Source organism: Artemia sp. Qi Xiang Cuo, chromosome 3 (assembly GCF_049724085.1).
Source record: "Artemia sp. Qi Xiang Cuo chromosome 3, ASM4972408v1, whole genome shotgun sequence".
NCBI classification, from domain to species: domain Eukaryota; kingdom Metazoa; phylum Arthropoda; class Branchiopoda; order Anostraca; family Artemiidae; genus Artemia; species Artemia sp. Qi Xiang Cuo.
The window spans coordinates 46,838,364-46,862,774 of NC_142796.1; the positions used below are offsets into that span (position 1 = coordinate 46,838,364).

The 24,411-nt window shown below is 36.6% G+C and overlaps 2 protein-coding genes across 7 annotated transcripts in view; one reads left to right on the forward strand and one right to left on the reverse strand.

Annotated features, from left to right (window-relative positions):
- The window catches only part of LOC148954180 (protein brambleberry-like), a 250,431-nt gene extending 232,979 nt beyond the window's left edge, over positions 1 to 17,452 (forward strand). Inside the window, exons 8-9 of the mRNA XM_089086959.1 lie at positions 8,487 to 8,599; positions 15,479 to 17,452. Coding sequence (XP_088943085.1) covers positions 8,487 to 8,599; positions 15,479 to 15,629 — 264 coding nt within the window. The 3' untranslated portion in view covers positions 15,630 to 17,452. The remainder of the gene's footprint in view (positions 1 to 8,486; positions 8,600 to 15,478) is intronic.
- Positions 1 to 24,411, reverse strand: part of LOC148954182 (phosphatidylinositol 4-kinase type 2-beta-like) — a 109,036-nt gene that overhangs the window by 465 nt on the left and 84,160 nt on the right. For 4 of the 6 annotated variants that reach the window (XR_016141494.1, XR_016141495.1, XM_089085999.1 and 1 more), the window contains exon 2: positions 13,687 to 13,826. Coding sequence is in view for 4 of the 6 variants with exons in the window: in XM_089085999.1 (XP_088942125.1) it covers positions 13,687 to 13,826 (140 nt within the window). In the remaining 2 variants the exon portion in view is untranslated. Of the gene's footprint in view, positions 1 to 8,615; positions 9,031 to 13,686; positions 13,827 to 17,511; positions 17,876 to 24,411 lie in introns of those variants that run through there. The other 2 variants (XM_089085998.1, XM_089085995.1) reach the window with 2 other exon arrangements.

Genomic DNA, 24,411 nt, shown 5'->3' on the forward strand with positions numbered 1-24,411 from the left:
TTCATTTAGGTTTTTGCTTTTTGGACTAGCACAATCTAAGCAAGTGTGGTAATCGTATCTACACCGTTGACAATACTAAGTGCAACTAATTTCCCCCATAAATGAAGACTTCAACGTCTTCTTATGTTAGACAGCTGCATTGTTATCATCATCTTCGTGAAATTATGCTTCGACGCTCTTACAGCATTCTTAATTCATTCATTGCTTAACTCGACCACGGTGTCAATGTTTTTCCTTGTACCAGACCTTGACTTTGCCGGATCATTATTTCCTTATTTTGTCCTTTTTTCTTTTATTTTAAGCTGGAAGATCCTCGTTGATTTAACAACCTATGATATCTATTGTTAACAACCATGAAAAAATGGAACCTTTCAGGCAGCGGCTGTAATTACAATATACCCCTGAAGCATCATTTAATGTATTTTAATCTTAACCTGTCAACACATACTTCTCTTCTTTCAAAACACTGAATCAATCAATCAGCCAAATGGCAAAAAAAATTAAATAAAAGCATCCTGAAATTCAGATTCTAAGATAGCTGTAAACGATTGAACGATGTTTGTTCTACCTTCAATTTTATAATTTGAATTAACATCAATTGTGCAAATTTAATTAATTTCAATCACCAAAAAGTTGGGTACCTGTAAAGAGCAGGGGTGGGACTTGGAAATTCCCTCTCCCTAAAAGAAAATACTTTAAAGTGTGTACAGTTTCAAAACAGTTTGTTAAAATAATACTTTTGGCCCAAATTTTTTAGCCTTTATCCCCTGAAAAAGTGTAGATTCTTTCCCAATCCCCCTTAGTAAAGTTCCGAAGGCTCCCAATGTTGTACCTATTTTCTTTTCACTGTAAAAAAAAAAAAAAAAAAAAAAAAAAAAAAAAAAAAACTGAGTTTCAAGTTGCATGCTGAAAATCAGATAGAACATAACGATTGTTTATAAAATAAAGTTGTGAGACAGAGTCAAACTTTAGTGTAAAGAGCGAGGCATTGAGGAAGGGACAGCCCCCTTTCATATACGGAATAATTTCTGTTCGTTGTAAGTTTTAATGTCGCTCCTTACTTTCAGTTAAAAAAAAAAATTTTTTTATTTAATTTCTGAACGTTTTTGAATCAATGTAGGTTTTGATTTTGACTCACCGTACATGAACAATCAAAAAGAAATTTGCAGATTAATTTTACTTTTTTTTTGGTTAAATGGCTTTCTCGAAAGTTGTTTAATTTTATTTACGAACGTTTTTATTAGTAATGAATATACGTAACTTACGAATTAACTTACGTAAAGAATTTTATATTCGTATATTTTTATTACGTATATTAGGGGGTTCGTCCCTTGTCAATACCTCGCCCTTTACGCTGAAGTTCAAATTTTGTTCAATTCTTTAAGAATGACCCCTTAATCACATAGGTCGTTAATTAGAATAAATAGTTCTTATGAAAGTACTAAAGAAAACTTTAGTGTAAACAGCGAGGTATTGGGGGCGAACCCAATCATATGCGTAATAATATCTGTTCGTTTGAAGTTTTGATGTTGCTCCTTACTTTCAGATGAAATACTTGTTTTTTTTTATTTAATTTCTGATCGTTTTTTTAATAATACTGGGAAATCCGGTGCCCCTTCCCCTATGAAAACTTCCTCCATAGAAAGATCCTCCCATGTATGAGTATTTTTTTCTTCTGGCAAAAAATACAAAATTCCATATTTTTGCATATAGGAGCTTGAAACCTTTACAGTATGGTTCTCTGATACGCTGAATCTGATCGTATGATTTTCATTAAGATCCTATGACTTTAAGGGGGAGTTTCCCCTTTTTTCAAAAATAAGGCAATTTTTCTCAGGCAGGTAAGATAAGATATTTAGATAAGATATTTATTTCAAAAAGTGACTATCACAAGCCCCGAAGGGCCGAATTCGCATTTCGGGGTCATATAATAAAAAAAAAAACATAGAAATAGCACAACAACTAAAAACCTGGCTAAAAATGCCAAAAACAACAATATCAGAAAGGCAAAGCCATCCATAAGTCTAAAAAACAAAAAGTGTCAAATGTAAGGCAGTTAAAAAGGCACAAACTAAAACAAAACCAAAAAAAAAATGAGATAAAAATAGTGTTAAAAAGGTTTAAAAGAGAGTATATAAAAAGGGGAGGGAACGGAAGAACCAAACAGACACAAGCATGGGTATCCCCAGTACAAAAAAAAAAACAAAAAAAAAAACAAAAAAAAAAAAAAACAAGTGGTTTATTTGATCAGTAATGAAGGGGACAAAGGTTTTTTTCATATCTGGAGGTTAAACAACGGATGGGGGCCAAGATAGGGACGGGTTCAGAAACAGTACATGGCAGGCGGTGTCTAGATGCGGAGTGTCTTTTGGGGAAAATGTTTTCCGTGCGAGGGTTTATTATTGCATTTTTTGCAAAACGGAGGCACAGCGTTCCTCTCCTGTGCTCAAGAGTTTCCAACTTGGACTTTTTTAGAAGGAGTGAATATGGTACCAAAGTGTCTTTAAAATTATTCTTAGGGTTCTTTTTTGAATAGATTCAATTTTATCTGATTCATCACGGGAGATGCCCGGATGCCAAACTGGACAATCATATTCAAGATGCGGGCGGACAAAGGAAGTATAGATCCTTAAAGAATGGGATGGGGGGACGTTAAATTTATTCAAGAGCTTAAGGAGAGACATGGACGCATTAGCACTACGGACAATATCTTTCACGTGGATATCCCAGTTTAAATTAGAGGAAATTGTAACACCAAGTAATTTAAAGGAAGACACAGAAATATCTGGGGGGATAGGGTCAAGGAAGGCGGGAGTAGATTTCAAGAAATTTATCGTCATTATATTTGATTTAGTTGAATTTACTTTCATATTTAGGTTCTTAGCTTCATCCGAAATGTGGGTTAGAATTTCAAGGGGGTCACTTTTAATATTCCTGTGACATACTTCGAGGATCGATAAGTCATCCACATATTTCCACCTTTGGGGGAAGTCCTTACCAATATCGTTAATAATGACTAGAAATAAAAGTGGTCCCTATAAGGTTCCTTGAGGAATTCCACAATATATAGGGAGGGGGTTAGAAAAAATATTTTTGTATTTAACAACTTGAGATCTATTTGAAAGAAACGATATAACAATATTTAATAACAGCGGATCAAGTTTAAAGTTAACCAGTAGTGAACGAATTAGGGTGGTGTGGTCAACCAGGTCAAAAGCCTTTTGGAAATCAACTAAGACAAGGTTCAGCCAAACATTTGGTTTATCAAGGTTACTTACGATGGTATGCATTAAGTGCACAAGGTAATGGGTGGTGGAAGTTTTCTTTAAGTTACCAAACTGCCGGGTGTCAATACGCGGACAAATTTTATCCTTAAGCCAGTCACAGAGGAAACCTTCATAAAGTTTGGAAAAAACAGAAGTGAGTGTAATGGGGCTAATGTTGGTGAAAGTCAGACTGGTGCATTTTTTAGGGACAGGTGTTATAAAAGCTTTTTTCCAGCAACTTGGGAATTTACCAAATTTTGTGATGTGGTTGAAAATATTTGATAAAGGTTCAAAAATTTTGACTGAAAAGGATTTAATTAAGTCAACTGGGATTTCCAAGGGACAAGTACTTGATTTTCCAAGCCTTATAATTTTATTTATAGCATCAGATGGAGAAATATTGGTAAAGGAAGTATTGGGAGGAATATCTGGGCTTGGCGTTATTGAAAGGGGGGAAACTTTGCACGATGGAAGCGTGGTACGAGTTCAAATCGTCGTCAGTCTTATTAGGGGATTCAATGAGTTTAAAATTAACCTCGGAAGGACTTTTTCTGAAGATTTCTTTAATTTTTCTGTATCATTGCTTGGGCTTGCTAGAACATAGATCTTTGACTTTACTATTATAATAATTAGAAGGTAAGTTTTGATGGGTAAGACTAAACTTGATAAAACTTAAATTTAAAATCAGAATAAAAATCTGATTCTTGTGATGTATCTATTGGTAAAAAAAACATAATCTCTCCGTTTCTTTCAAGACTGAACAAAAAGTTGAACATTTTTTCAACCCAGGAAAAGGTAAAATTAACCCTGTACTGGGTAGTGTTGTCTGCAGATTCCCGAGTTTATGTGGGAAATTTTACATCGATAGGACTCATCAACAACTAGGTGAACGTTTGCATGAGCGCAAAATTTCAATAGATAAGTCCCTGAGATTAAGAAATAACAATGAATACTTTGATTCGGCATTGGCTTCGCATATTTTCGTAAATCCAACCCATCTGATTCTTTTTGACAAGGCAACCTTAATATCTACTGTAAATGGCCTATCACAAACTTTTAAAGAGGTAATTGAGATAAAAAATACATGAACCAAAATTTAGCAATAAATAGAGATACTGGAGATATTTCATTAAGCCCAATTTACGACAGTTTACTTTTGAAAGACTCAATCAATATTTTAAGACCAGCTAAAACTATTGCAAGGCAAAGGATTCTTTCTCAATCATCTTGGTAAATTCTTTTTCATTGATTCCTGCCTGGTTTTTATTTAGTGTCTGTTCGGTCTTTGTGGGGTAAACTTTGAAAGGTTAGACTTTTTTTTTTTTTTTCACTGAGGATGACTTGGCGGAGGACCTTGTCGAAATATTTGCTTATTTCTTCTTCTTTCCTCGTTTTTTCACCTTTTTTTATTTTATTTTTCAATTTTTTTATTTTCTTTCCTCTCTGAGTTTCATTTATCTATTGGTATCAAAACTCAGTTTTTTAAAGTTTCGGTTACTATTGAGCCGAGTCGCTCCTTACTTACAGTTCATTACCACGAACTGTTTGATAGCTTTCAAATTTATAATGAGCGTAATGGGCGATAAAAAAGATAATCAGCTTAGCCTGAGCGAGAGAAACTACTGTGCAGGTATATTTTGATTAAATCTGGCTCTGTCTGAAGTTCGATGGCTAGGATCTGGATCAAATAAACTGGATGGAGATGTGACCATTATACACAGTGGGTCGTAGCAAAAGCGTGAATACGGAGTAGCCCTAATGATGACAAAACAGACTTCCCAAGCTCTACTACAGTTGACACCGGTGTCACCTAGAATCCTGAAACCCCGCTTCATCGGCGTGCATGCGAAACTGTCAGTAATAGTATGCTGCGCACCCACCAATGACGCCACAGACGAATCAAAAGACGAATTTTACAGAGCTCTCAACTCCGTAGCAAACGACATACCATGGTATGACATAGCATGTTTTCTAGGAGACTTTAACGCGAAAGTAGGGAACGACCGATCCTTTTTCCCAGAGGACCTCGGTGAGCATGGTCTGGCCCAGCGAAACGAAAACGGAGAACTACTTATCGACTTCGCGCTCCTTAACGACCTAGTAATCGGAGGTACCCTATTTTCTCATCGGGATGTACACAAATATTCTTGGACATCTCCCAATGGCTACACCCGAAATCAGATTGACCATTGTCTTTGGAGCAAGAAGTGGAGATCAAGCCTACTTGGTATAAAGGAATATAGAGGAGCTAACGTTGGCTCAAATCATAACCTGATGGCAGCAAAAATCCAGCTCAAATTGAAAAGAAATAGAAAGGGAAAAAAGACTCCCTTAAACCTAATCTTGGACTCTGTGAAACTGAGGGTGAGAGAATTCAACCAAGCCTTTAAACAAGGGATGCGGAATAGATTTGAAGCCTTGTCTTTACTAGATGATGCTGATAGCAATCAATACTGGGAAAGCATAAAGTAGTGCTTTCACGATGCCGTGAAAGCCACCATTGGGTACCGCAAGACCCCAAAGGACCAGTGGCTATCTGACCAAACATGGGAACTCATATAGACAAGGAAAAAAGTAAGAGCATCACTTATCCAAAGGCAAACCCCCAACCGACAGATCCTCAGAAACGATGAATACAGAGCCGCGGATAAAAAGGTAAAGAAGAGTGTCAGAAAAGACCAGACAAACCTGCTGGAGCGGAAAGCAGTGCAGGCACAAGGGGCAGCGAAGAGAGGTGACTCAAGAGCCGTCTGTAAAAATCACTAATGAGATTATTGGAAAGAAACCCTCTATTCAACATGGACCAGTAAAAAAACCCTTGGGCATCCTGATAACAAAGTAGTCTGACGTAAACGAAGTTTGGGTAAGCCACTTCGAGAAGCTGTTGAATAGACCTCCACCAGACGATCCCCCAGAGATCCCAGCAACAACACTGTTTTCCTTAGATATCAGCACGGATCCGCCGTCATCCACCGAAATTATAGCAGTGGCAAAGAAGCTGAAAAATGAGAAGTCGCCTGGCGAAGACAGGATATCCGCAGAAATGATCAAAGCGACTGTTATCACCTGCCTCAAGTTCTGGATAGCACTGTTCGCAGTAATCTGGACGACCGCCAAAATACCTTCGGATTGGAAACGCAGCACCCTTGTAAGGATCTTTAAGAAAGGCGATACGTCCCTCCCAGGCAACTGGTGAGGAATCTGTGTGTTTTCCATACCTAGCAAATTGTTGACGCACATTTTACTGCAGAGATTCAGCTCGCAGCTCGACAGACACCTTCGCGACGATCAACATGGATTCAGACCGAACCGTTCATGTGCGGACCAAATATTTACTCTACGGCTACTAACGGAAGAAAGCAAAGAGTGGCGCTCCAAAATCTGTGTGATATTCATCGATTTTGAGAAGGCATTTGACTCAGTAGACCGCCAAAGTCTGTGGAAGATCCTACTGCATTACGGAATCCCTGAAAAGATAGTTTCACTAATCGTTGCGCTCTATGAAGATAGCGAGTGCTGTGTAAAGACACCAGATGACCGAACTCAGTTCTTCCGCATTCTGTCAGGAGTTTAGCAAGGTTGCGTCTTGTCACCGCTACTTTTCGTAATCGTCATTGATTACATACTGCGAAGTATAAGCACAGACGGAATCCAACTGAATCCAGAAATACGCCTCAGTGATGTAGACTTCGCTGCAACTTCGCCGTCCTGGAATCATGCAAGCAAAGACTCCAATAGCTCCTTGACAAAGTGAGTGAGAGAGGTGGCCTGGTCGGCCTGAAAATAAATAATCAGAAAACAAAATGCATGGCTACCACAGATTCACTCCTGAGCATCGCTTGCGGAGACCAACATATAGAGCAAGTCGTCCATTTCAAATACTTGGGAAGCATAATAGAAAGCACCGGATAAACCAAAAAGAGGTGCTCACAAGAATCGGCCAAGCCAATGGGGCCTTCAATAGATTACGGAAAGCTTGGCGGTCCCAAAGCTTCTCTATACGGCTAAAGTTAAGACTCTTCAATAGCAGTGTTATGCTTGTGCTGCTCTACGCAGACGAAACCTGGCACCTGAACCAGGAACAAGAGAGAAGAATGCTTGCTATGGAAAACACATGTCTTAGAAGAATTCTCAAATCCTTTGGCAGCAGAGAATAACAAACGAATTTATCCGTGACAAGACTGGCCAGCCTCTTGTGACATATATCATAAGAGTCTGCCGATGGTGATACCTTGGCCACGTACTACGTATGGACAGCCTCCGACTACCAAATGCAGTGCTCTATTGGCAGCAATCGGGTCCACGCCGCAGTGGCAGACCCAGAAACACCCTGCGTCGAACGTACCAGACAGATCTCGGTAACCTGCACGCATCAATTCAACTTTAGTGGGAGGACATACTGGCAGCAGCAAACATGCGGGAAGATTGGCGGCTCCTTCTTGATGCCCTGGGTGCCTCTGGAGGCGCAGGCGGGTCTAAGGTAAGGTTAGGCTAGGTATTTAATATAATGTGTTCTGGGCGGCCTGCTTTCCATAATTCTCTGTTGTATTTTCCATAATTTTGTTACTAAAGTAAAATATTTTCATGATATTTTTGTATATTTCGTTAGGATTAATCTAACTTCACTTCATTGGCGTGGTCTCTATAACATTTAAGTACCCAATATTGACTGTGGTACGTCACTTTGACCATAATGTAAATGGGCTATGAAAAAAATGAATATTTGTTTTATAATCTATTATAATCATTGTTTTTAGGAATAACTACTACCCTCCTAATCTCATTAGCTAATCCTTAGAAATTTATATTAAACTTTATTGTTTCTTAAGGGACATGTAGTAGCATAGCCAAAGAGGGTGCCCCGTCCCCCACAAAGTTTGTGGATTGAAGTGTACACAAAGGATTTCTTTCTGTTTTGTCTCTGTATTCTCAATTTTCCGGTCTGTTTCATGAACAAAATTTTTATTTTCTTCAATTTTCTGTTCTATTTTTTTTGTAAAAATAATAAACCAGAAATTCTGATATGAAATATCTTTCCCTTCTAATTTATGTAAAATTGATTAAACTTGTCGTTCAAATTCCACAGTAACATTTTTTTGTGCACTGAGGTATATTAGGTTTGAACCCTTTTAGAACTTTATTTTATGATAGATCATTTGATGACACATCATCAGCAATTCAATTGATTATTGTCTTTGGCTAAGGTACACTTTTTTCTAGGCCCTTGACGACACACGTCTTTCAGAATCTCAACATAGTTTAAGACCACTGACTCCAAAACATGAGCTGTCAACTAGACTCCGAACCCTAACTCCAGAAACATTTTCTCAAGGGTAAGTTTGAAAATAACTGTTCTTATGTGTACTCATTAGAACAAATTGAGAGCCAGAATAAGATCATAATGTTTCCTGAATTTCGATATTATAACATAAATAACGGTTCACACTTTTTTTTTATTCCTAAATTTGCAGTATCAGGTACATTTAAATATCCGGTTTGCCACTAGTCTTTTACATCGCTCCATCACGAGGTTTCAGATGACTGTTGAGCCTTCTTTTTGACAGAGGACAGAGGACTGTCAATAGATGAACTTATGGGGATAACGTCCCGATAAAGATCGTTCCAAATTGAAGTGCAATATCAAATGAAGCTGTTCATCAAATATTTTTTATCGGCGCCAAAACTTTAAGATAATCGGACCAAGCTGTGTGGCTTCGTGTCTCTCCTGTCGGTTTGACAGTGTGGGGCACAATACAAGAAAGCTCTAGAGAAGAATGTGAATTTATATACTTGTAGAAAACAGCAATCAACACTACATCAAACCTCAACACTACATCAGGTCATAAAAATAAACTTTAGAATTAAAGCACGTTTTTTAACGCGGATTTGTTGGACAGTAATACGTGATTCGGTGATTCGGTTGATAATAGTAATTGGTAAGTCGCCTTTTTATTACCTTTTTATTATTTATTACTAGTAAAGACCATACGGTTCCAATGTTTTATTATTTTTTTTTCAAGAAGCACTTCATATGGATGGGGTTGTCGTAAAAACTTCAAAGGGGGATCATTCGATTGGAAATCGGGAGTTCTAGTGCTCTTTTTAAGGGTCAAAAGTGATTGGAAGGCAACGAACACCCCTTCCACGCCACCACTTCCCCAAACACATCCAATCAAAATTTTTAGATTGCAATTTTATTCTACGTAGTTGATTTCCAGATATAAATTATTTTTTTGAGGAGGACACTCCCCCACAGCCCTCAGGGCAAGGGTTGTAAGTTATGCCCTGGGGGTATACAAGGTTCTTATAGAAAGCTTTGTCGTAGAAACTTCAAAAGGGCTCATTCGATTGGAAATTCAAAGGGCTTGTGACCTTTTTAATAGTAAAAAATGATTGGAGGGCAACTAACCCCCCTCTCACGCCCACCATTTATCCAAACATATACGATAACAATTTTGAGATAGCCATTATGTTCAACGTAGTTTAAAATTCTAGAAATTAGGTCATTGAGGATGACACCCCCCCCCCCACAACCCTCAGGGCAAGGGTTGCAAGTTATGCCATGGGGGCATATAAGGTTTTTATAGAAAGCGTTGTCGTAGAAACTTCAAAAAGGGCTCATTCGATAGGAAATTGAAAGGGCTAGTGCCCTTTTTAATAGTTTAAAGTAATTGGAAGGCGACTAACACCCCTTCCACGCCCACCATTTCCCCAAACACATCCAATCAAAATTTGAGATAGCCATTTGATTCAACGTAGTTTAAAGTTCAGGAAATTATAACTTTGATTATGATACCCCCCCCCCATGGTCTTCAGGGCAAGGGTTATAAGTTATGCCCTGGGGGCATATATGGTTCTTATGGAAGGGATGCTCGTATAACTTCAGAGAGGGCTCATTTGATTGGAAATTGAAAGTTCTAGTTTGCTTTTTAAGCGTCACAAGATATTGGAGGGTAACCAGCCCCCCCCCCACGCCCTTTTTTCCCCAATGTATCCTATAAAAATTTTGAGAAAGCTATTTTGTCAAAAATAATTCAAAGACATTATAACAAAAACTCCGGTGTTGACACAATCCCCAAGGGCCCGGGGGCAGGCGTTGTAAGTTATGCCCTGGGGACATATCTCGTTCTTATGGAAGTGATGCTTGTATATACTTCAAATAGGGCTCATTTGATTGGAAATTGAAAGTTCTAGTTCAGTTTTTAAGAGTCAAAAGAGATTAGAGGGTACCTAGCCCCCCCTCCCTCCACGCCCTTTTTTTCTCAACCCCATCTGATATGAACTTTGAGATAGCCATTTTTTTAAATAGTTCAAAGACCATATAACAAAAAATCTGGGGTCGACACAGCCTTCCAGGGCCCGAAGACAGGCGTTGTAAGTTACGCCCTGGGGGAGTATATGGTTCTTATGGAAGGAATGCTCGTAAAAACTTCAGAGAGGGCTAATTTGATTGGATATCGACAGTTCTAGTTCATTTTTTTAGAGTTAGGGCAACAAGCCCTCCCTCCGCCCCTTTTTTCCTGAATGCATCCGATAAAAATTTTGAGATAGCTATTAAGTTAAAAATTGTTCAAAAGTCAGATAACAAAAACTCAGGTGTCGACACAACCCCCAGGGCCCACAGACAGGCGTTGTAAGTTATGCCCTGGGGCATATATGGTTCTCATGAAAGGGATACTCGTCTAAACTTCAGAGAGGGCTCATTTGACAGGAAATTGAAAGTTTGAGATCACTTTTTAATAGTCAAAAGAGATCCGAGGGCAACTAGCCCCCCCCCACGCTTTCTTTTTCCAAACACGTCTGATAAAAATTTTGAGATAGAAATTTTGTTTGAAAAAAAATAGTTCAAGGGTCGGATAAGAAAAACTCCGGTGTCAATACACCCCCCCCCCAGGGCCCGGGAGAAGGCGTTCTAAGTTATGCCCTAAGGGATGTATGGTTCTTATGAAAGGGATGCTCGTATAAACTTCATAGAGGGCTCATTTGATTGCAAATTGAAAGTTCTAGTTTACTTTTAAGAGTCGAGAAATTTAAGGGCAACTAGCCCCCCCCTCCACGCCCTTTGTTCCCCAAACCCATCCACTACAAATTTTCAGATAGCCAGTTTTTTTTTTTTTTAATTGTTCAAAACTAGATAACAAAAAATTCGGTGTTAACAAAACCCCCCAGGGCCAGGGGGTAGGTGTTGTTAGTTTCTTTCTGGGGGCGTATTTAATCTTCACCATAGAAACGATCGTAGAAGCATCCGAGGGGACCCATGTGACTGAATATCGAACTTCACAGTCTCCATTTTAAGAGTCAATGTATAATCGATAGCGACTAGCCCGCCTCTTTCCACACAAACCCTTTTTTCCAAAGCCTATCCGTTGAAATTTTAAAAATAGACATTTCAGTTAAATTAATTCAAAGGTCAGATAAGAAAAACTCCTGTGTCGACGAAATCCCCATGGCCTTGAGACAGGCGTTTTAAGTAATGCTCTGGGGGCAAATATAGTTTTTATGGAAGGGATGCTTGTATAAACGTCGGAAAGGGTTCATTTGATTGGAAATTGAAAGTTCTCGTTCATTTTTTAAGAGTCAAAAGAGATTGGAGGGCAACTAGCACCCCCCCCCCCTCCACGCCCTAAATGCATCAGATAAAAATTTTGAGATAGATATTTTGTTAAAAATAGTTCAAAGTACAGATAACAAACACTTTGGTTTCGACACAGCTCCATAGGGCCCGGAGGTAGGCGTTGTAGGTTATGCCCTGGGGGCATATATGGTTGTTATGGAAGAGATGCACGTATAAACTTCATAGAAGGCTCATTTAATTGGAAATTGAAAGTTGTAATTCACTTTTTAAGAGTAAAAAGTGATCGGAGGGCAGCTAGCCTCCCCCCACACTCCATTTATTTTTTCCCAGATGCACTTCATACAGAAGGGGGGGGTCGTCGTATAAACTTCAAAGGGGGCTCATTTCAAAGGGGTAAACCTTTTTCACTTTGATATTGTTACTTTGATACCAAATTTGATACTTTGATCAAGATTTGATTTGTTTTTTTTTAAGTTTGAAAAATTTCAGAATTTTTAAAAACTTCAAACTTTTTGCAATTAAAAACGAACAAAATATAATTTAAAAAGACTTTCTGAAAAATTAGTTTTTCAAAGAAAAGTAAAGGCCATTTTAAGCTTAAGCTCAGCAGATATAAACACCTGTTTAAATTCAAACTCAAAACAACCAGAAATTACTATTAAAGAATAAATGAAACCCAAAACGAACAGAAATTACATAAACAATCATAGGAAAACATACAACAAGTAATAATATAAATCTATAAATAGATCTTAAAGCGAGTAATGCTTAGGTTGAATATGAAAATCAAGCTTAAAAGAAAAAAAAATATTTTGCTATTGAAGTATAAATAAAACTTAAAACAAACAGAAATTAAATAAACAATCAATGCAAACAAATATTCAATAGATTTTAATGTAAATGAATAAATAAATCTTAAAACGAGTGAAACTTAAATTGAATATGCAAATCATGCTTGAAACGAACAAAAATCACTACAAACAAGATTTTGGGTATCACCTCCTTCTCTCACTGTAAAAGTCTAAAACCTACTGCGTCATTGGTGCTTTACTGAAAACTACATGCCTCTTGAACAGTCTTGGAAAGTATAAACAACATCAAATTAAATATTTATATATAATGATATTAGTTGTTAAAAGATCCATCAGTTCAAGAATTTATTTCACTCTAATTTTATTTTTATTTTCAATGCTGTAAGAACTGGAAAAGAAAATATTTGTAATATAATTTGTTTTCAGTGACGCGCCAATGACGCAGTAGGCATTTGATTTTTATTTACAGTTAAGGAAGGGAGCAGTATCCAAACTCTTGTTTGTAGTGAAACTATATTCGTCTTGAACAATTTCAGATAGAACTAATAAATTAAACTGAATATTAGATGTATAATGATATTAATTTCTGAAAGCTCATCAGTTCAAAATTTTACTATAATTTTAATGTTTATTTTCAATATTAAGTACAAAAGAAAATATTTGTGATAAAATTGATTTTCAGCGCCAATGACGCAGTAGCCATCAAATGTTAAGGACTTTATTTATTTGGAATCAGCATAGAAAACCGTTCTGTTGATGTATTTTATATTTTCTTAGACTTTAGTTTACTACTAGCCCACTCCTTACTAACAGTTTGGTGCCACGAACTGTTTGATTAATCAATCAATTTAGTTAAATCACAAAAATAACAAAAACAAAGTAATTACGTCACCGTTCCCCACAAAAAGAAAAAAAAAGCTTCAATTACATAAAATTATAAATTACTCTATAAAACCCCCTTCTTTGGGTACGCTTTGAAGAGCAAAAATACAAAAAAAGAAAAAAAGTAAGCTCCAAGGAGAAAGAGTTTTACCTTTCAACAACCATTTGAGGCATCTGCACAAGCTCTTCAGGTGTCTTCCCTTGTTTTAAAGCTTGGTTAAGTTTCAGTATCTGGCCTCGCAAGACACTCATTTGCCTTTCAAACAAGACGCCATCAAACCCTTTATCCGTCTAAAAGAAAACAAAAGAAACTGATTCAATTTTTGGGTGCCACTTTCATTTAGATTCCTTAACTTTTAGAGGGTTTTTCTCCCCTTTTTAAAAGAAAAGGCAATTTTTTTCAGGCTCGTAACTTACGCTTTTGATAAGTAATAATAAACTTAGCGTGTCTTATATATGTGGAATCAGCATAAAGAGCCAATTCTTTTGATGTGTCTATTGATACAAAAACCCATTTTTGGGGTTTCAGCTACTACTGAGCCGAGTCGCACCTTACTTACACCGTCACTCTTCTACGTTCTAACTTCTAATCACTCTTCTACGTCCTTAACCTCCTTTGAGTTTCACGCTCAAGAAAATTCGTTAGAGCAATCCAAATGATAGGGGAAAAGATTCACACCGACTTTGGTCGCAACCATCTGCTGAAAACGTTTTCAACTTTTGATGACGCTCTATTATTTGTATTGAGCCTTCTAATTACATAATATACTTATCTGAAATTCAATACAGAGGAAGTAGTCTGAGAGTCACTTGTCTAATTGCTGAATCAAAACGCTATTTGTAACAATACAACTAAGCAGTTATTGTACCTCCAGATCAAAATACTTTTAGATGCCTTTCCAATGAAGTTTTTCGCTTTTTGGCTTGCTTATTTTATTTTTAGTACTATCTTTTCCATGAAAAAATTCATGGCTTCGTGCCGCTTGAAGCTTAGGACCTGGTATACCACTAGTCACCGATTTGATGGCCTCATGCCGCTATTTATCGCCTCATGTTTATGGCAATCATTTTTATGGCCTTGTGCCGCTTGAAACTTTGGACGTTGTATAGTCAATCATTTACTTAGATTTTCTCGTTACCATTGTTTCTGCTGAACTTCCTTTAAGGTCATACAGTACCTTAAACCTCATCTTGTGAACTTCAGCGTCAGCCGACCATCACAAAGGGCTTATTAGCGAGTTCTCCCAGGGAACTAGACATTATTGAGAGCTGTTGAGAATTTGTGGTTTGATTGTAAAGTTTGACTGAAAAGACAGTGAAATTCTACGTCCGTCTGTGAGCTTGTGAATCAAATTGGGTGACAGAACAGGTAACTCCCATAGTGACCAAATTGCTCAAATAGTGATTCATTTGAGCTGATTTTAGTGTTGTCCTAACAGGTATCCTAGAATATTCTTAGGGGCTGCCCTTTCCTAAACTTCAAAAAGAAAATTCTGCTCTATGTCATTGAAAAAGCAAAACTCGTACTTTCTCATGATGTAAGTTTCATTAAATCTGAATATCTCTATCTCCAGCACAAAACGTGAAAAGTTAAATAGTTTCTCTAAGATTTCTGGTTAAGTAGGTGTCGCCTTTTAGTTTTCTGCCATTTACTCGAATCTCTTATTCAAGCTCTACAAATTATAGCAAAACTGCCCAATCAATTCTAAATAGTTTGACACAAAAATTAAAATTTGTTATAATTGGCGAGATAGGGTGATTCTTTAAGCTACCGTATCGCCTAAAAAAATCGAAAGATGCATTTCCAGGGTATCTGCAAGATAATTTTTATTTTTTGTAACCCACGTTGTGAATAAGATTTCGTTTATGTATAAAACATTATACTAAACTAGTTTTAAGTTATTTGTTTCTGTTATTGCTAAAAGTCGTTTTTATTTTTCTAGAGTCACACCCAGGCGTCGCAAAGGACATATTTGCAACGCATTCACAAGAGCGGGTACCCGCTGCAAAAATCCCGTTCTTATTGGTGGCTTTTGTCACCGCCATGAAGATGGAGCATCAACTATCGGAACTACATCACCTTTACATTTTTAAATTATACTGTATTAACGTAGACTGATTTCTAGGCTATTCAAATTTATCATCATTAGGTGGTGGTTCTTATGCTCTTTTGCTAGCTTTTTTAATCTATATTTTTAGTTGTTAATGGCTTTGTTCGAACATCAGGTTTTTTTTTCTAAAACTCAATAGAAATCTAGAGCGAAACAGAAAATAAGTGTCATATTTCCTTGTTTTCTGAGTATTACGCATATCTTATATTTTGTAGGATTCAAATTAGTTATAGTTTTATACCTCTGAAATTCTTTAATTATCTTTAGTGCACATGTTAAGAGATGGGTCAAAGAATTGTGTTTCTCAATCTTATTATTTCATTTATGCTTCCCTGTCTTGTTTCTCAATTTCTGCTTCTGTAATTGTGTCATTCTGTTTTAGTAATTTTGTTGCTCTGTTTTGATAATTAGTTCTATTGTTCTTCAATTTTGTGGAAAGCGATAAGAGAAACAACGAATGTAAAACTGAATCAGTGCATCAGAATATAATAATTTGATCATAATAATGAAGTGATTTTACACGCCTGTTTTTTCTTTTTCGAAGTTATGTTTCTGGGATTAGAAATGACTAAGTTGTCCAACATTTACCGTTAAAAGTCGAAGTATATTTTACTTATTTCCGCAGTAAATTGAAACAGTGCTAATTCCAAGGAGTCTTATCAGCAAACGAAAAACGTTAGGTGTGGGGCTTGAATGCACAATTCTGTAACTAAGAGTCTTATTGATCACACTCTCTGCTAGTTGGGTTTTTACTCTTTTGGTGTTATCGTACATAAACACAAACGGGTTCTCTGAAGAGGTTGTATACATAGCCTATTATTACACAGGATAGTATAACCAAACTAATCTATTATGCAAGCTATAAAATTAGGTTCTAATAAGTATTTCTATTGAAAAATGGTTGGTTTACAGTCTTGACTAATTAATATATTTCCCAAAATTATTTTGTGTGTGTGGGTTTGTCCACCAAATTATTAGTTTTTTTTAATTCTTTGATTAATAAGGTTTTGTTATAACAATTTCTTGGTTTGTAGTTTTGAGGAAATTGCCAAATTTTCCTCAAAAATTGCTTCCGTTGAGGTGAAGTTTTTTTTTCTTAAATTTTCTGCTTACATACGTCTTTCAGTCCTAAAATGTATTTCTCTAAAAAGCTTTAATCTTTTTATCTACATTCCTTCTGTTATACCAAAAAAATTGCAAACCGTCCAATATGGTATTTCTGCATGTGTGCTTTGATTTATTGAATGTCAGATTTTTATTTTTTATATACTATCATTATCTTCGTATTATGTTGTGACTTACTAGAGAACAGTAGATTTTTACTCAGTTGATAGGGTGTAAGATGAAAAAAATAACATATATTTTTTACTCAAACTAAAGTATCTGTCATAAAAAAACACTTCCTGATTTTTCGGCTTAGTGTCCCAGCAAAAAAAAGACTAATCATTCCATATTGGTATCTCCACTTACCCGCCCCCCCCCCCCTTGAACAAAAAATTCCTGGAAGTTCTATCTTGAATTCCCAACACTGAGACAAAACAAGACGGAGATACCAAAAGAATGTATAAAATTTATCCCAGTTAAACTTTCTGACCGCCAATTGAGAAATTGCCGCTTGGCTTTGGGCTACAGATACCAGTTGAATAGCGCCACACAGTTTTAGAGCTGATCATTAGAGATTGGCTGAGAGTTTCCAACATATAGTGGGATATAGTCTAAATCCACCAGTTATATAGTCTAAATAGAAATGGGGAACATTTGCTTTTAAGCGCCCAGCATAGTATGACTCTTGTTTCTTTCATTCTGGGAAGGTCTAACTCAGTAAGGCTAAACACTGTAACTCAGTAAAGGCCCCCTATAGTTACCTTTTCAAATGAAGTTCCAGATGAATTTGATCGTTCCAGTGGAAATTGAGGGAAGTCGATTATGCAAAGTATTTGCTGTAATAATTTAACAGAATTTATTATTTTCATAATAAGCTAGCAAAAATCATTTTTTTTTAAATGTTCCTTCTTGTACTTTGTGCACAAGTCATTGTTGCCATACACTACATTTTAGAAATATTTTTGACAGATTCAAAATATTTGTTTTCCATTTTATCGTAGCTGTATCTTTTGATTTGGTTTATCTATAGTTCGCTAGAAGTTTGTAATAGAAACATCTCTAAAGAATGGTGATATTTTGAACTTTAAAATATGTGTTTTTGCATGGTATTGTGAATAAATTGCATTCTTAAAAATGTACCTATTTATTTCAAGTCAAAGTTGAATGACGGTCTTTTGCTATCAAAGAATGTAGCCGTGTGATAATGGTTTTCTTAATCCCCTTCTTTCTTGACGTAATTAGGGTCCTGCGGATTCTACTGCTTACTTTCCTTGTCTTGATTCATGTATGACAATTAAAGTAGACCACGCCTTCCTCTTCTTCATTCGCCTCATTATTGCTTTTAAACTCATATTAGTATGGCAAAAATTGGCGTAACAAAGGTCGTAAGGACTTTACGCTTTAGGAGGCTTATAGCGCATACACAAACTGAAGAAAGCAGGTTTTAACTTGTACATTTTATCTATGAGACCATTAGAAGAAATAACGCCTCACTTTTCCTTTATTAGTCTTTTATTATTTACATCGTCAAGGGATCAAGTCTTGCTTGGTTAAGCGAATTCTAGACAAAAAACGGTGCCCATCGTACTCCCCCCAGCGTAGTATCCCCTACCCTTGCGAAAATGCATTCTCCCCATATTCTGGCTCGTAGAAGAAGAAAAAATGTGGACTTTTTCTAGATTTAGTTTTACTGACATTTACTTTAGTTTTTTGCCTAGTTAATTCATGAAACGGTGCCCTGAATTATATATAGGAAAAACCAACTTACTTTACTTAAAATCCAGTCTGAAAAGCAATATTTTTGGTTGAATCAAACAGTTCGTGGTAACGAGTAAGAAACGACAAGCCTCAATAGTAACCAAACCCCTAAAAAGCAGAATTTTGATAGCTTTAGATATATCGAAAGGTTCAACTTATTATGCTGATTCCAAAAAATATAAGTTTAATTAAGTTTGGTATTACCCGTCAAAGACTACGAGCCTGAGACAATTTGCCTGTTGACTCGGTGGTACTGAGTTAAGGTTTGGGTTGCTTGGCTAGAGTGCAGTGGTGCTATTATTGAGAGGTGTTTGAGTGGAAGGGACGTTGGGACTGGGGTTCAGCAGCTTCTGGAAGTGGTACTGCCATCTTGCGATTATGTCATCTTTTCTTGACAGAAGCGTTCCATCTTCGCCCCTCGCTCCAGTTGAGATCTTTTTACTTTTTCCAGTTGCTTCTTTTAGTAGTTGGTAAAGCTTTCTGGTATCTGAATCACTAGCAGCCTTCTGCATATCTGCTCTCACGTGGTCCCAGTAGCGTTGTCTGTCAAGGCGGGTGGATTTACGGCATTCTTTTCTCATTGGTTTGAACACTGTGGACTTGGTATTTCCGGTCAGTTGTTTCTGGATTAATAGCTTGATGGTGTCTCCTGAGTTCCACTTCCGATTCAGCCTGCCAAGGACTTTTTTTTAGAGGCGTCTGTTATAGTGTCTCTGATCTTCTTCCACTCGTCTTCTATGTTTATGGTGGTTTGTTTGTTATCGTCGTCCGAGGACAAGATGTTAAAACGGTTAGATAATTCCAAGCGGAACTCTTCTGTGACTGCTTTATCATGAAGACGTGCTACATCATATCTCGGAGGAGGGTGCGTTTGTTTCCTGGAGGCGAGCTTTATGGTCAGGGAAGCTTTTAGCAGCATATGATCGAAGCCGTTCTTCGCTCCTGTGTCGGCTCCACGGTAGGCTCTGCAGTTCTGTTTAGAGCTTCGCCATCAGGAGGATATTAGCAAGTAATCCACCCGGGATTGGGCTCTTCCATCTCGAGAGTGCCAGGTATATATATATATATATATATATATATATATATATATATATATATATATATATATATATATATATATATATATATATATATATATATATATATATATATATATATATATATATATATATATATATATATATATATATATATATATATATATATATATATAGTTCTAGCCTCTAGAACTCAATGTCTAGGATTCTCGATTACAGCCAATCAGAATGTGTCAAGATCAACTATTTTCATCATTTTTGTTTACATTTGTAAACTGAAATTTAATTTTTGTTTTCTTATTAATTGTTTTTTCATTTTAGGCAAATATACAACACCATACATAATAATGAAGCACACTAAGGCAATTGTTTTGCTTATCTCATCCATCAGCTTTTGACGGTAAAAATAGGGATTATAATATTTGAAAGTTTTGTCCGCATAAGCTCTGTTGATTGGCTAGAAATGACAATTTGAAACTAAATTTGTAGTTTTAGCTAATCACCGAATTTTACATGTGAACGGGCGTTGCCTAGACATTGGATTCTGGCTAGACACGTGTCTAGACATGGGATTCTAGCTAGACACGCTTCTGAACGCCGCTTAAGAAGCTTTAAAAGTAAGTATATAAGATGCTGGCTAACTTTTAGGCCGGATTTAGTAGGCTTGAGTATGGGTGCCAATAAGGGGGCGCCAGCCCCCCATAGCTGAATGACGGTGTTATATTTGTATTAATTTAAAAAAAACTTTCCACAGAATAAGTTTTCAAAGAAAAGTAATGAGCCCTATCAAGCCAAAAATGGGCAGAAATAAAGTCAGATAATCTTTCAAGCGTAAAATTACCACAAATCTATCAACAATTAAATGAAACTCAAAGCAAACAGAAATTATAATAGGCTAAATAGCCAAGTCAAACTCAAAACAAGCAAAAATTAACATTGCTAGGGCTGAAAACCCCCATGCCTTCTCAAGACCAGAACATAACTTACGCTTTACTGAAAAGAAAAAAAAAATGACCATGGATTGTCAGTTATTCTGCCCGTTTTTGGCTTAATGAAGCTCTACTTTTCTTTGAAAAGATTCTTTTGTGGAAAAAGTTTTTTAGATGAATTTCTGTTCATTTTTTATTGACAAAGTCATTTTCATGAAAAAAAAGGTACTCTTAAGCGGCGTTCACAAGCATGTCTAGCTAGAATCCCATGTATAGACACGTGTCTAGCCAGAATCCAATCTCTAGGCAACGACCGTTCACATGTAAAATTCGGTACTTAGCTTAAACTACAAATTTAGTTTCAAATTGTCTTTTCTAGCCAATCAACAGAGCTTATGCGGTCAAAACTTTCAAATATTATAATCCCTGTTTTTACTGTCACAAGCTAATGGATGAGACAATCAAAAAAATTTACTCAGTTTGCTTTACTATTTTGTCTGGTTGATCACATTTTCATAAAATGAAAAAAAAAACAATTAATGTGAAAACAAAAATTAAGTATAAGTTTACAACTAAAGGCAAAAATGAAAATATTAGTGATTATCGGTAAAGTTTGATTGATTGTAATTAAAAAACCTATACGTGGAGTTCGCGAGTCTAGAACTAACTGTCTAGACTAGCACCTTGTGTTGCCAGATGTACTTGTTTTCTGCCCCGTGGGCTTGTTTTAGCTGTCAGGGGCGGGCTGAACTTTGGAGTGAGCGTGAGGGCCGTGGGGCGGGAAAGTGGGCTTTTTTGTACAAATATAGAATTATTTTGACTAAAAGTTTGGAACCAGACAAAAATTTCAAAATCATGGTGGCTCAGCTTTGGTTAGGCATTAAAAAGACAAGAGCCCTTCCTTCGTACGTTAAACACTTTCTATTCTGAAACGCTTCTCCATTAGGAATTTATTTCTGCATGGGTAAGATGGCTCTGCGTTAGGAGTCTTACAAGTTACAAGGAATTTTATTGCTGCAATAAGCTGCAATAATTGCTGCATTAAGGCAAGACTTGAATTTTATGCAGATCTATCCTTTTTTATATATTTGACAGATCTGGCCCAATCTTTTTGTGGCCTAGGTTTAGTCTAGGATTGGGGTTGTTGCTAGAAAATCATGTCAAGAAAACAATTTATGGTGCTTTCACATTGCTACGTCATGCCTTTCACACTGCCTTATGCGTCTTATGTAACCTTTCACATCAAGAAGTTACGTTATGTTTTGGTCGTTATGTTCTCTTACGTTCGACGTAACGTAGGATTTTTACATAGCATAACGAACATAGAAAATAGAAGTCGGGCTCTATTTTTACGTTACGTTACGCAAAAGTTTCAAGCTTTGTGGGATAAATGGACTCCCTTGATGAAAAAATAATTGACTTTGTCAAACAACGTCCTTTTTTGTACGATAAAAAGTTACCGAAATAGAATCTGATAAAGAGATTGAACGTACTTTCATTATTTATTCCCCAGAAGATTTATTACAGGAAAGTTGCGATCCAGGGTCTGCTAACTTGTCGAAAGAGGAGAACCTACCAAAGGAATTCCCAGTATCACCTGGTCCTGTTCCTAATGTTAAGAGAAAGAGATCAGGAGTCAGTACTTCTTCTAAAGTGAAGGAAGACAGCAGTGAGCTAGAGGAAACCCTGAAGAACTACCTTGTTGAAAAAATGTCTTCAAAGAGAAAGAAAGATGACACAAGTGGTCCCACTTCAGATCCAGATTTCATGTTCCTTCAGTCGATCTTACCCCATTTCAAGCAAGTGGCGCAGGAAGACAAACTGGACTGTCAACTTGAGATTCTGAGTATCATCAGGAATTATAGAAAGAAAAATACATTGCATACAGAATGAGCTTCTTTTGTAATTGAAGTTACCTTTTTCATATATATTTTTGTAAACGAGATTGAAATAATGTTAATAACCTTTCTGAGGGTACAAGCACCAGAAATGATAAATATGGCTGCAACTGGCACTATTCCTTTTTAAAATGAACAGAGGTGGATTGAAATGCTTAACCCTGATGCTTTTCAATTCTATTTCATAGAGAACAAATTTACTTACTATGAAAGGAAGGTAGATTTCAAATATATCTAGCTAAGATACACAGTTGTTTAGTAGAAGAGCAAGTATTGAAACACCAGTAAATTGCACAGAGTGAAATGATAAAAAGGATAAAGCTTCAAAGTGAAGTTACTATCAAAGTTAAATCGAGGTGTGAAGCAAAACAAGAAGCTCTGAATCATTCCATACTCAAAATCAAAACGTAAATTCATAAGCCGGGGGGTTTTTGGGGGGGGGGGGCAGCCACCCCCCAATAATGTGGAGAAACAAATATTATATATCCCATGCTCCTTGACTATCTGGATAGACCCCTCTTGTCCCCCCGCCCCAACAAAAAAACTTGAGTTCATAATTGCTGTGAAATGTAAACATTAATTGCTTTATGATACAAAACATGATATTGGTATTAGCATTGTTAATACTTGGCATTATAGGGAGGAGGCTAATCTACCATTGTTCCTTAAGGCTAAAGCTTCCATTCATTTTCAGGAACATTCAAGGGGTTTTCAGTTTTCTTAAGAGGTTTTACACTGCTAACTGACAGAAATGTAAGTAAATTGTTTACACTTTTTGCTATCTTGAAAAGGGGTTAGGTTAGGAAAATTAAACTTTCAGTTATGAATCCAGGGCCAAAACCATACTTTGGAAAGGTATTACCAAGCTTCCACATTAACGATCTTATGATTTCTAAGTCTTGGATTCTAAGTCAGGGGAAAAAAGAAAACACTAAGACCATAACATCCTTCCTTTATAAAGTACAATACACTTTAATGATTAACCTACATTACCATAGTTTTTTCCCATAAATTGGACAAAATCAAATATAATTTAGCCCAGGAATTTGGCCTTTTTGCGCCCCCCCCAATCAATTGATGGAATAAAATTCTACTTTAGCTCCTTTTGGCTATCGTGAAAATGAGCTCGGTGCGGAAACTGAAATTTTGAAGGATGGATGGATCTACAGGCTGATGTAAGTCCCAGGAGGGTATTTTGGAGTACCTACCTTTACTCCTTCTCTCTCTAGAGGGTTCTAAAATTTGCCTACATGACAGGTCTATACTTATTGAACTTTAGACAAGACAACATTTTACCTTAATCAACTTGAGATTCTGAGTATCATCAGGAATTATAGAAAGAAAAATACATTGCATACAGAATGAGCTTCTTTTGTAATTGAAGTTACCTTTTTCATATATATTTTTGTAAACGAGATTGAAATAATGTTAATAACCTTTCTGAGATTATTCTTTGCTTTAATTCTTTGTTGCAGTCATCCATAAACAGTTTACAAAATTAATTAAAGGAAAAAAAAAGTAAAATATCGGGACTAATCAAAATGAGCCTTGAAATGCCCTCTGCATTTGTCCTCTCACTGAACCAGCTTCAGTCATGAAATAGTCTGCCAACTTGTCTCGTAGGTTTCGGGTAGGTCTTGAGCTGTGGTTGCTAGTGGCCAGGCGTATATCTCCCAAGCCATCAGATGATGCTGAAGAGCTACCTTCAGGAGTGACACCTCTATTGACAATAAGGAAATTGTGAAGGCAGATTGCTGTCAGCACAATTTGACAAACTTTTCTCTCTGGGCTATTATCTCTGTTCTAAATATGCGAAATCTTTGTGATAGAAGCCCAAAACTGTTTTCTATTATCCTCCTGACCGAGTTTAATCGATAATTAAATATCCTCTGTTGATCATTCAGTTTTTTGCCAGGATATGCTCTCATTATGTATGGTTTCAGTGGAAACGCTTCATCACCAATCAAGAAGTGGGGAAAAGCTATATCTGAGCCTGGTAGCAATTTGTTTGCAGGAAACTGTATGCTTCCGTTTTCAAT